General features: G+C 37.1%; 1 protein-coding gene across 16 annotated transcripts in view; it reads right to left on the bottom strand.

Moving 5' to 3' along the window:
* EYA3 (EYA transcriptional coactivator and phosphatase 3) overlaps positions 1 to 13,432 on the bottom strand; it is a 121,272-nt gene that overhangs the window by 18,059 nt on the left and 89,781 nt on the right. For 15 of the 16 annotated variants that reach the window (XM_082440323.1, XM_082440313.1, XM_082440315.1 and 12 more), the window contains 5 exons: positions 10,446 to 10,629; positions 8,384 to 8,523; positions 4,236 to 4,319; positions 2,685 to 2,774; positions 542 to 600 (listed from right to left, as the gene is read on the bottom strand). In XM_082440323.1, the coding sequence (XP_082296449.1) occupies positions 542 to 600; positions 2,685 to 2,774; positions 4,236 to 4,319; positions 8,384 to 8,523; positions 10,446 to 10,629 (557 nt within the window). The remainder of the gene's footprint in view (positions 1 to 541; positions 601 to 2,684; positions 2,775 to 4,235; positions 4,320 to 8,383; positions 8,524 to 10,445; positions 10,630 to 13,432) is intronic. The other variant, XM_082440314.1, reaches the window with a different exon arrangement.

Below are 13,432 nucleotides of genomic sequence, written 5' to 3'. Positions count from 1 at the left end.
TTTTGCCACTGAGACCTCCTTGGTTTAGCGTTCACTGTGATATTAATGTTTAAGATTGTCTTCCATAGGGTCACTCCTGACACCACCAGACCCCCCACAATCAATTTCCTTGGTGAAATCCCTGATGTTTATTTGTATCTAAAACCAATCAATCTGGAAGCACACTTTTCCCGACTGAAAATCTGGCCAAAGAGAAACTAGTATATCCTTTACTTTGGAATGCTTTTTTCTCATTCCATCATGCTACCCATTCATCAAGGTCATACTTAAATTCTACTGTGCTGAGAAGGCCACTCCAATGTTGGCACCACCTGCTCCCCACACCCATCAGAATTACTTTCTATTCTGTGTTCCATCACATTTTCTATTGTCACCTTCTCACACTACATGCCATCGTTAACTATGTTTGTTTCTATCTCCTCTAATAGATTGTGAGCTCTTTTAGGGCTGTGTCTTATTCATCTTTGTTTTCCTCTGAACCTAGACAGTGTCTTGTGCGTAACAGGTGTACTGATGTTTAAGACATCATTGTTTTTATCACCTCAAGTCTTGGCCATTGTCATCAGAAGCCACATCTTCCACATGCACCTGGTCACACTCCTGTTAAAAGACAAAACCACACATTATTTCAGCCCAGGGAGTAGAAGTGCTACTACCACCACAATATATTGTAAAAATACCACAAACAATGGCGAGGTGATGAAATACCTTATGGTCTCTTATGTGTGGAGGATCACTCTCACCCCCCTTGCTGTTCAACTTCTTTTAAGGCCTAATTTACATTCCTCAGTCTTCATGAAATCTTCCTTAACCATCCCAACCCTCAGTTATGCTCTTATCTCAATAGTTCATTTTTCCAACAGTCCATGGTATAAACACAAGCTCCCTTACACTGTCAGGTGTGCCTATGTCCTACACTAGACTGTAAGTCCTATTACCTTGTAGGCCTCTTATGGCACGACCATGCCTTACATCTCCTTTGTACCCCTCTAGTCTAGTCCAGTGCCCTTATATAGCATGTACTCAATACATTTTTGCAGATGAAACAGATGCTGGTAGAGTGCGTGTGGTATCAAAACTGAGAAGGACTGAAACAGAAATTTGTAAATTCAAACTTAGGAATTAGAAGAGGTCATCTAAGTCAATCTCCTCATATTCTAAAAGTGAGGTAAAACAATTTGCCCAAGGTCATAAAACTAGTGAGTGGTAGAAAGAAACCAGAAGGAGCCTGGGTCTTCTAATCTGAATCCAAGGTTCTTTCCTCTAAGCCCACACTACTACTGACATAAAACGCCACCCACTGCCTAACTGACAGATTCAGTCCTCTGACACCACCTAGGGTGGTGCCGTGATGTCCACCTGCATCAGAATCCTCTGGGGAAGATTTTTAAAAATGCATATTTTTGAACAGAATTTCTGTGAGTGAAGTCCTAGAATCTTCATTTTTAACAAGCTCCCCAGGTGATTCTTATGCCCCCTAAAGTTGAGAACCACTGACCTGGGGGGCAGGAACACATTCAGGTCAAATTCTTCACAGAACTTTCAGTCCTGAGTGAGGACTATGTCTAGAAAATCATTACAAATACAATTTGGCAACAATTACTGGCACATAGTAGGTTTTCAATAAATGTTTGCTGAATAAAACTATAATGTCCCAACTTAGCAACATGTGAAGTTGAGGGAAGATTAAAGCACTGTGGAGCTTACACAAAAGTGTTGGAGTTTAGAGCCCTATTAATTTAATTTGTTGGAGAATTGTCTGTTGAGTAGAACTAGACTGTATTTTAAAAGAAAGAGGATTACTTCATGTTCATTTTACTTTAAAATTTTATTTACTTTAAAATTTTCACTATTTAAAAAACTAGGTAATATATGTAGTACACAGTTCAAAATTCAAAAGGACATTAAGTGACAAGTCTGCTCCTTCCCACCTCTGTGTCCCAGCAACACATTCCCATCCTGAGATAGAACAACTGTTACTAGTTTGTTGTGTAGGGTAACTGCTTAACTGAGGCCCAGAATGGGGAGATAACTTTCCTAACTTGGTACTCGCAGTCTGGTCTCCTGATTCCCAGTCCTGTGCTCTTTCCACTACACGATGTTCACCTCAAAGATGAACTCAAATGTCAAAACCAAAAAAATTAACCAATAAGCTCTCAATGTTTCCTGGTTTCCCTCCACCTAACTATAAAATGATCTGACATCAAGGCTAACCTATACATGGACAAGCACGTATAAAATACAACGAGTTAGAGTAGCCATCTACAGATCTGACAAATCAAGAGGCTATCTTTTAAGAAGGTAAAACTGAAAAACATTCAAGAGTACAAATAATCAAAGCCACCTTCTATATGTTATTTAATATAGCTGAATAAATTGGAATGTTGGTTTATATATCAGTGTTCTGCCTGATGGGGTGGCACTGCCCCTAGAGCTAGATCACTTGCAAATAAGCTAACAAAAATCAAGTTTTTGAGCCAATAAAACTGAAGCCCAGAACTAAGACTGTGGTGACCTAGCCAAGGCACTATTCCTTCAAGACTATGTACACCCAAGTGCCGAGCTGCCCTCTCCATACCTACCCTGTCTAACCACATTTCCTCTAAATACAAAAAGCACAGGCTCAATAAATATTATTGAACAAAGTGTTTCACTGAAGTGCAGAAACAATTTAAAATGCTTACCTCTAAGTCATTGAAAAATAGATGCGTGTCAGCCACTTCAAAAATCATTTCTTCCATTGTTAAACCTGAGCCAATCACTACTGTTGGGTCCTGAAAGACAATAAGAGAATAATTTGCTTGACTTGGCACTCACAGCATTGGTTCTTATCTTTAAAGGTTTCAAAATAGTTTGGGTCAAGGCCAAAACAACACTGGCCCACAACAGTGCTTCTCACTATTACTGATGCAATTTCATTCACAGTTATAAGAATCTGGGATTGTGCAAAGTTAAACATTTCAGGACTTTAGGACTTTAGTTTCTAGAAAACTTAACCCACTTAAAAAAAAAAACAACACTTAATTTTTGGAGAAATTCCATTTCAGAAGAAATTCTAACTATCGCTGAAATATTGCTCTTATAACACCCATTATCGTCCCCCCTCCACCTCACCCACACAGTACAACACCAGAAGTCAGTAATCTGACAATCTCAACAACCAGGAAACCAGTAAAGAAATATTTGCAGGAAAACCAATGCACGTAGCTTTAAAATGAACTATCAGACCTTCCCTTAAAGGCAGTATGCTCTTATTTTATATACTCTCATTACCAGTCTTGTTATATAGTATATGAGCTTATGTCAGCTTGCCAGTCTAGATACTAAAAGCCTATGGGAAAGTACTTCTAACAGAAACACTGGTGACAATAAGAAATAATTAGGAGCAGTAAAAGTAGGAAAGCAAAGGAGGCTGATATTTTTATAAAATTAATTCACAGAAACTAAAAAATAGGAGCCTGGAGGTAATTTAGTACAGAAATATACAGCCACTACCTCAAAACAGCTCAGCCCTCTATCAAAACTGATGTTAATACTGATGACTGAAGTTAAATCCTGCTTGGTATGTTTCATTTAAGAAGGTATATAATCTATTTTATTTTATTTTAAGGTTTTTTTAAAAGATTAATTAATTAATTTAGACTGTGCCAGGTCTTAGTTGCGGCATGAGGGCTTCTTAGTTGTGGCATGCGGACTCTTCAGTTGCGGCAGGCGTGCAGGATCTAGTTTCCCAACCAGGGATTGAACCCGGGCCCCCTGCATTGGGAGCGTGGAGTCTTACCCACTGGACCACCAGGGAAGTTCCTAAGAGGGTATATAATCTATTTTAGAAAGATATTTTATATTTTAAATGTACAGATCTAGTATATTCTCAGCTAAATGGTATGCTCAGTTTGGGCTGTTATATGTGACATAGGGATAACAGACTAGTCTTTGGAGTAGATAATTCTGAGACTCCACTCTGTTTTGAGCCTCAGTCCCATACTTAGTCTTTGCAAAATACCGCTCTCCAACAACTTCAGCTTTTAGCACTGGTCCCAGGTCTAGTCTCTACCTTTATCGTCAGCTCTGCCTGACCATGTAGTCTGCCTGGTATAAGCCGTCGGGTGAAGTTTTATGTGAAAGGCGAAAGGTCAACAGGGTAAGATGGAGATAACAGAGACAGTGATTTTGGTTACCTGCACACATAGTCAGGAGAGGGACAGTTACAACAAAGGAAGAAAGACTCAAATTACCTTTCCATACTTCTGGGCATAGGATCCAGTAAGAAGGGAGTGGAAGATGATGATGGTTTCATCTAAGTCCCACAGAAATACCCGCTGAGTGAGGAAAATATTTTAAAAAATGAGTGAGCATCTTTTTTAATCGTAATGGAATGAGACAAGAAATCAATAACAGAAGGAAAACTGGAAAATTCACACATCTGTGAAAATTAAACAATACTATCTTAAGCAATCAATGGATAAAAAAGAAATAAGTGAAATTAGAAAATACCTTGAGATGAATGAAAACCAAAAACAACATACCGAAATTTATGGGATGCTGTGAAAACAATGCTAAGAAGGAAATTTATAGCTCCAAATGTGTACCTTAAAAAAGATCTCAATCAAAAACCAAACTGCACAATTTAAGTTGCCAGAAAAAGCCAGTAGAAGGAAGGAAATAATAAAGGTTAGAAGAGATAGATAAAGCAGAGGGTAGGAAAAAAATAGAGAAAATCAACAAAACCAAAAGTCGGTTCTTTGAAGAGATCTACAAAATTGACAACTTTTAGCTAGACTGGCTAAGAAAAAAGAGAGAAGACATAAATTACTAAAATCAGAAATAAAAGTGGGACATTATTACCAATTTTACAGAAATAAAAAGGATTATAAGAAAATACTATGAAGAGTTATACACCAACAAATAATCTAGATGAAATGAACAAATTCCTAGAAATTCACAATGTGCCAAAACTGACTCAAAAAGAAATAGAAAATCTGAACAGATCTTTAACTGGAGGAGGTTGAATCAATAATAAAAAACATCCCAAGAAAGAAAAGCCCAGGACCAGATGGCTTCACTGCTGAATTCTACCAAACACTTAAAGAAGAATTAACACCAATCCTTAAGATCTTCCAAAAAAATTGAAGAGGAGGGAACACTTCCTAACTCACTCTATGAAGCCAGCATTACCCTGATACTGAAGACAAAGACACTGCAAGAAAACTGCAGACCAATTCTCATATGAATAGTGATGCAAAAACCTCAATAAAATAGTGGCAAACAATATTCAGCAGCATATTTAAAGAATTATAAATCATGACCAAGTGGGATTTGTTCCCAGAATGCAAGAATGGTTCAACATAGAAAAATCAATGTAATATACTGCATTAACAGAATAGAGGAAAAAACCCACATGGTCATCTCAATTGATGCAGAAAAAGCATTTGACAAAATTCAACACGCTTTCATGATAAAAACACTCAATAAACTAGCAACTTCCTCACCATGATAAAGGACGTATATGAAAAACCTACAGCTAATATCATACTCAATGGTGGAAAATTGAAAGCATTACCCCTGAGATTAGGAATAAGAGAAGTATGCCTGTTTTCACCACTTCTATTCAACATGGTACTGGAAATTCTAGCCAGAATAAACTGGCAAGGAAAGGGGAAAAAAGGTACCCAAACTGCAAAGGAAGAAGTAAAATTACCTCTGTTCGCAGATGACATGATCTTATACATAGAAAACCCTTAAGCCACAAAAAATTGTTGAGAGCTAATAAATGAATTCAGAAGTCAGCTGTATTTCTATAAGCTTGCAACGAATAATTCTAAGAGGATTTTAAAACACAACAGCATCAAAAATAATAAAATATTTAGGAATGAATTTAACAGTTCAGGACTTGTACACTGAAAACTATAAAACATCACTGAAGGAAATCAAAGAGGACACACCTAAATAAATGTAAAGACATTCCATGTTCATGAATAGAAGACTTAATATTGTTAAGATGACAATACTACCCAATGTGAATCTACAAATACAATGCAATCCCTATCAAAATCCCAACAGTGTTTTTTAAAGAAACAGAAAAATTCATCCTAAAATTTGTATGAAATCTCAAGGGACCCTGAAGAGCCAAAATAATCTTGAAAAAGAACAAAGTTGGAAGACTCACACTTCCTGATTTCAAAACTTACTACAAAGCCACAGTAATCAAAACAGTGTGGTACTAGCATAAGGATAGATATACAGACCAATGAAATAGATGAGAGAGCCCAGAAATAAATGCTTATATATATATGTGGTCAATTGATTTTTTTTTTTTTTTTTTTTTTTTTTCCAAGGATACCAAGACCATTCAATGGGGAAAGGAAACTGTTTCCAAAACAAGGTCCTGGGAAAACTGAATATCCATGTGCAAAAGAATGAAATTAGATCCCTACCTCACACTATGTACAAAAATTAACTCAATATGGATCAAAGACCTAAATTTAAGAGCTGAAACAATAAAATGCTTAGAAGAAAACACAGGTGAATATCTTCATAATCTTGTTTCCTTAAATATAACACCAAAAGCACAAGCAATAAAAGAAAAATAGAACTTTATCCGAATTTAAAACTTTTAAGCATCAAAGGATACTATCAAGAGTGAAAAGACAATCCATAGAAAATATCTGCACGTCTTATATCTGATAAGGGATTAATATCTAGAATATATAAAGAATTCCTAACATTCAACAACAAAAAAAAACCCAATTTAAAAATGGGCAAAGGATTTGGACATTACTTCAAACAAAACAGACAAATGGCCAATACACACATGAAAAGATATTCAACATTATTAATCATTAAGGAAATGTAAATCAAAACCACAATGAGACAGCACTTCACACCCATTAGGATGGATTATGCAAAAAATGGGAAATAACTGGAACCCTGGTACATTGCTGGTAGGAATGTAAAATGGTGTAGTCATTTGGAAAACATTTTGGTGGCTCCTCAAAAAGCTGAACACAGAACTACCATATGATCCCACAATTCTACTCCTAGGTTTATACTTTTTCAAATAATTGAAAAGAGGGACTCAAAGAGATACCTGTACAGCAGTGTTATAGCAGCATTATGCACAATAGCTCAAAGGTGAAAAAACCCCAAGCGTTCATCACAGATGAAAACAGATAAACAAAATGTGGTATATATACACAATGGAATTATTCAGCCATAAAAAGGAATGAAGTTCTGATATATGCTACAGCATGGATGAACCTTGAAAACATTATGCTAAGTGAAGTAAGCCTGACACAAAAGGATAGATTTTGTATGATTCTACTTATATGAACTATCTAGAATAGGCAAATTTATAGTGACAGAAAGTAGAACAGAGGTTACCAGGGACTAATAGGAGGGGAGTATAGGGAATTATTGCTTAATGGGTGCAGAGTTTTTGTTTGCGATCATGAAAAACTTCTGGAAACAGATAGCAGTAACAAACAACACTGTGAATGTACTTAAAATTGCACACTTAAAAAATGGTAAATTTTATATTATATATACCTTACCACAATTTAAAAAATGAGTGAGTACTCCGTTTTTTCCAAGAAATATATCAGGTCTTTAGATTTTCTTTCTTTCTCCTCCTGCCCTCCCCGCCGCCCCCAGTAACAAAAGGGAAGAGAGGTTTCAAACATAGCCTCAATTTACCTATGTCTTCTGATCACCTGTCAATGGACTCATTTTTAAATATGGCTTTTCCCTCTTATTAAATGATCACATTATAGAAAAATTGAAGAAAGAAAACAAAAGGATTAATATCAAAACTCCATTATTATTAGAATTTTGTACGACTTTCTAGTCTTTTAATAATGAAGCCAAATGTATGCCCATAATAAATTCCTATAGTGTTTCAACTACAGAATAAGTGAGAGCCAATCTCATTAATAAGTTACCAGATCTGGCTGCATGTTTCACAGAAACTTGGCCTAAAGCACTTTAGTTCTCTCATTTTACTTTGAGATTTTTAAATGGAGAACAGTATATTACTTGTGACACCCTCTGCTTTTTGAATATGATGCATTATTCTTTCTGTTCTCCTCTGGAATACAGAAAACAGTTTGTTCTTTCCCTTAAAAAGTGACCTGGCTATCTAAATTCAAAAAAGCTTTTTCAGTGCTCTTGGTGAAAAGGATCTGAAAGTGATATGGTAAGATATGGGCATAGAGTAATGTGTTTTTACATTTCTCTTTTCACTTGGCCAATTCATTTTCTCTTGCTCAGGAATTATAGGGTATACAACACAGAACCACATAATCTCATGAGTTTCAGATATATATTTGATAAATTTAAGAAATGAGAAAAAAAAAAGGTTGCAACTCAAATGAGTTTCTTCCCATACTTCTAATTCACTGTCCTGGGAAGAGCTGGCATCAGCTTTCCTCTTGCCCCGGTTCTTGCCAGTCATGTTTTTCCTGGACTGGTCATCAGCATCTTTACTTGGTGTAGTCTGGGTCAAAGATGGGCTTGTAGAAGGGTCTCCTAGAAAGGAAAAGTGAGACACCGGTATTGCCAGTGTAGTCACAGGCTATAAGAACCAGAGCAGAATGGTCAGCAGGTTCTCTGCCCTTAAGAATCATGTTGCAGGGATAAAGGCTGGAAAACCAAACTTTACTTAAGCAATTTGGAAATGTAGACCAAACATCATGAAGAGAGTTATAACTAGAATTTATATGCCTGCCTCCCAATGGAAGAACACATCTATAAAGTCATTTTGCCAAAAAAAAAAAAAATTAAACCTGAACCTGATTAAGCTTCTAGATCAGGGTTTCTCAACTTGGCACAATTGACCTTTTTGGACCAGATAATTTTTGTTGTGAAGGGACGTCCTGTGCATTGTAGGATGTTTGGTTAAGCAGCATTCTTGGCCTCTACCCACTAGATGCAGGTAGCACCCCCTTCCCAGTGTGACAACCAAAAATGTGTCCATACATTGCCAAATATCCCTGGGTGTGGGGGCATGGGGGTGGGGGCAGGGGGCACAGAACCACCTCTAGCTGAAAAACCACTGCTCTAGATCCATTTACCGCTTTAAATAAAATACAGAAGGCAGTGGGCTGTGGTAAACTACCCTCTAACGTTATAATTGGCGAAATTTAGACTGAGAAATGGTATGGGACAAACAGTCTATTGACTGTCTCTTCAACAAATAAATTACAATCGGAAACGGAAATAAAAAGAGATGGGGGAATTTATAGGTTAAAACAAAATATCCACCAATCACAATGTATGGACCTTACTTGGATCTTATTTTAAACAAACTGTAAAAAGAAAAACAAAACTCCTAACATTTATGAGAAAACTAGAAATATGAATACCCTTTGGTATTTTATGTTATTAAGGAATTATTGTTGAATATTTTAGATGGGATAATGGCACTGTGGTTATGTTATCAAGCATTATAAATAAATATGATACCTGGAATTTGAGGAGGGAATTGGATGAAGTATAGTTGAAACAAGATTGCCTATGAGTTGTTAATTGTTGAAGTTGGATGACAGATATATAAGGGTTCATTATACCATTCTGACAACTTCTGCCACTGTTTGAAACTCTCCATTATTAAAAAGTTAAAATTGTTATGAAGAACAAAGATATTTAGAGAAATGAATTCAAAACTAAGGCATCAACACATGTAATGATTTCAAAGTTATGTAGGTTTGAAGCAGCAACCATTTGTATGTCCATTTATTTAGAAGACCAGTAGAGGCAAGATGCACAGAAAACTGCATTAGTTGATGTAGACCACTGTTTTTAAAAATGCATCAGTGTTAACGATAAACAGTCCTTCCCCAAGTTACATGACATGACAGCGAACCACCAAATTTTCATAAAAAATAGGGATAAAAAGTATGTGCATATGTTTACTGAATGTGTGCATAAAGTCTTTATGTCAGGATTTTTTAATCTGGACATCATAATTCATTGATCCATTTCAAAGCTAGAGGTTTACATTTGTAGGTTAAATTTTATGTATTTCATGGGGAAAAAGAACCATACCTTTCTTCAGAATCTTAAAGGATCCATGACACAGAAAAAGTTAAGACCTGCTGCTGTGAGGCCTAACCAGAAGTCAATTATGCACAGACTAAAACTGCAGTCCTCCAGCTTTTATAAAATGTGCTAAGATTCTGAAGTTCTCTGTGACAAGCATATTATAGCTACAGGCAGGGTGGAGTAGGAGTCATAAATAAAGTCTTTTCATTCTTGGTACTTTTCTGTTCACAACATCAGGTATTATATTCAGTCTGCCAACGACTCATCGTTGTCTGGCTACAGTGTTTAAATACTCCTCACCTGAGAAGGAAGGCCAATAGCATGGTAACAGTGACTTGGACCAGAACAAAACAATCTTCACCATCACCTGTTGGATGAAATGCCCTTAAGCCAAATGCAGAGCTTACCAGAGGAAAGTCTCTGTGCTGCAGGAGCAGGTACCATGACACTAGGCTTCTCCGTCTGGTATGTGGCTGCTGCTAAGGTGGTACTCTCAGCATCACTGTTAGTCTGGCCTGTGACTCCAAAGCTGGAGCTGGGGTAGCAAGCCTGGTACTGACTTTGACCAAGGATAGTATAGGTGGGATAGTCCTGTAGGTCAAAGGGAATAAGGGAGGAAAATAAGCCTCTTAGCAAGAGCATAACACTAATTTCAACACAAGAGACTTTCATGTCCCTCTTTTTCATAATTATTTCCCTAAAACATTAACCCGACTTCTTATTTACCTAACCTATATAGTCTTCCACCTAAACCAATGATTTTCGAAATGCATTCTGTGGAAACCTAAGAGTCAAGAGGACACGCCTCAGGGACTGTCTTTGGGATGAGGTTAAGGCTGAGAGCAAAGTGTCCCATGCACTGTACACACAATGTCCCTTTTCTACTGTACCAGCCTCTTTTTTTTCTACTTTATGTACAGAATTTCTGCAAAAATTTCTGCACAGAATTTTTGAAGGAAAGAGTCTACTCTTTAAGAAGTTTATAAAACACTGCATTAGATGATAGTGCTTTTAAGGACAGATGAGCTTAAACAAAAAAGCGAATATCCTACATTAAAGTTTCCCAGTTTAAAAACTGAGTATCTGTCTCTCTTTAAAAATATTTCTTTATTTATTTATTTGGCTGTACAGGGTCTTAGTTGTGGCATGCGGGATCTTTAGTTGCGGCATGTGGGATCTAAGTTCCCTGACCAGGAATCGAACCTGGGCCCCCTGCATTGGGAGCATGGAGTCTTAACCACTGGATCACCAGGGCAGTCCCTTCTCTTTTTTTAAATAATCAAGTTTTCTTTAAAAATAAAGTTTCTTTAAAATATTTGAAGGGAACTTTTGGTAGTTTCACAGGCACATACATGACAAAACTTATCAAATCATACAATTTAAATCTGTGCAATTTACTGTATGTCAATTACACCTTAAAAAAGCTGTAAAAAATGGGTATGATGCACAGCTCAAATACACACCTTAGAAAAATTCCACTGATAATTGATATTGGTGACAAGTAGGAAGAAGCTAACTGATCAGACCAATTATTTATAAAGAACACTGAGCATCTACCATAAGCCAAATACAATTCACAGTGTGAGTGTGTGTGTGTGTATGTGTTGGTACATGGGAGTTAAAAACCTAGCAGGATAGGGCTTCCCTGGTGGCGCAGTGGTTGAGAATCTGCCTGCCAATGCAGGGGACACGGGTTCGAGCCCTGGTCTGGGAAGATCCCACATGCCGCGGAGCGACTAGGCCCGTGAGCCACAATTGCTGAGCCTGCGCGTCTGGAGCCTGTGCTCCGCAACAAGAGAGGCCGCGATAGTGAGAGGCCCGCGCACCGCGATGAAGAGTGGCCCCCGCTTGCCGCAACTAGAGAAAGCCCTCGCACAGAAACGAAGACCCAACACAGCCATAAATTAATTAATTAATTAATTAATTAATTAATTAATTAAAAAAAACAGTCTAGCAGGATAGAAGACCAACAAATTAGCAATAAATTGTATGTCAAATGAGTAAAATACAGAGGAAGACAACTATCACTGCAGACTGTGACAGAGAGCTTTCTGAGACAAAGAAGCAGAGGGGATAGGAAAATGAACAGGCCCTGGAAAGGTTTTATTAAGGGGCCAGAGATGTTGAGTCTGGATGAAACAAAGGATCTCTGTAGGCCTGAATGACTGGTTAAGAATAGGATTGGATTCTTTAGGCAGTGGTGTATAGTTTGTGCGGGAGCAGGAAATGGGGATCATCAAATTCAAATAAACAAAAATATGAAAAGATTCTGAGCAGGTGAGTGACAGGATAAAATGTGGCATTTAAAGAAAATTAATCAGACAGTGTTTTAGAAAATGTACAGGCATGGTGAAAAATTAAAGATGAGATGAATAGTTAACTCAAGATTAAAGAGGAAAAAACTAAACCATGGGAAATGACAGCAAAAATGAAAAAGCAGGGATTTCCCTGGCAGTCCAGTGGTTAAGACTCCATGCTTCCACTGTAGGGGGCACAGGTTAGATCCCTGGTCAGGGAACTAAGATTCTATATGCCATGTGGCGCAGCCAAAAAAGAAAAAAGAAAAAGAAAAAGCAGGAAAGAATTCCAGAAATGGCTGGATTAGGGCTGGGTAAGGAAAAAAAAAATCGAAGATGACTGGTCTGGTTTTAGGCCTAGGTATATTAAAAAATAGTGTAACTGACAAGAATTGAGAGGCCATAGGAAAAAGTGGTATTACTTTTTGGAGGACAAGGAAACGGAAGAAAGGGTGGAATGAAAGGCTGGTTTTAGATATGGTCAACTTAGGGAAATAATAGGATATTAAAAAAAAAAAAGCCCATCAATCAGCAGGAAGCCTGTAGATATCATGAGGTCAGGACTAGAATCTTCATTTTGGAAGAAGTAAATGGACATTGTGAATGTGGTTAAACATTCCTGGGGATGAAATAATAAACATGTGGAAAACTAAACAGAGACTGTCCATGACAGAAGACAGGATATGCAAAGGGAGAGAGATGTTACCCTGAAGAATTCCAGGTACACAGCAGGAACTCAATAAATACTTGTGGACTAAAAGAATGAACAAATGCAAAAACAGTCAAAACATAAAAAGTGAACCAGAATAGCAATGTTAACTGCAGCCACAAAAAAGATCCATGGAGACAGTGGTTGATAATACTAATTGCTGCAGAGAAAACAACAAAATAAAAACATAACAACAAAACCAAAAAAACCCTAAAACACTGAAGATGTTACCAGTGATCTAAACATACAGAGTTAGTAGAATAGTGATCAAGACCAGACCACAAGGAATTCACAAAGAAATGAGTGGCTAAGTAAAAAAAAAGTCGAAGTAATATTTCCACAAACATTTACTATGTGCCTTTAATGTGAGTACTAGGCATTTTTCTGA

This window comes from Balaenoptera physalus, assembly GCF_965194825.1.
Source record: "Balaenoptera physalus genome assembly, chromosome: 1".
Lineage (NCBI taxonomy): Eukaryota > Metazoa > Chordata > Mammalia > Artiodactyla > Balaenopteridae > Balaenoptera > Balaenoptera physalus.
The sequence above is the reverse complement of the archived record's forward strand: the minus strand, read 5'-3'. Positions and strand labels throughout refer to the sequence as shown.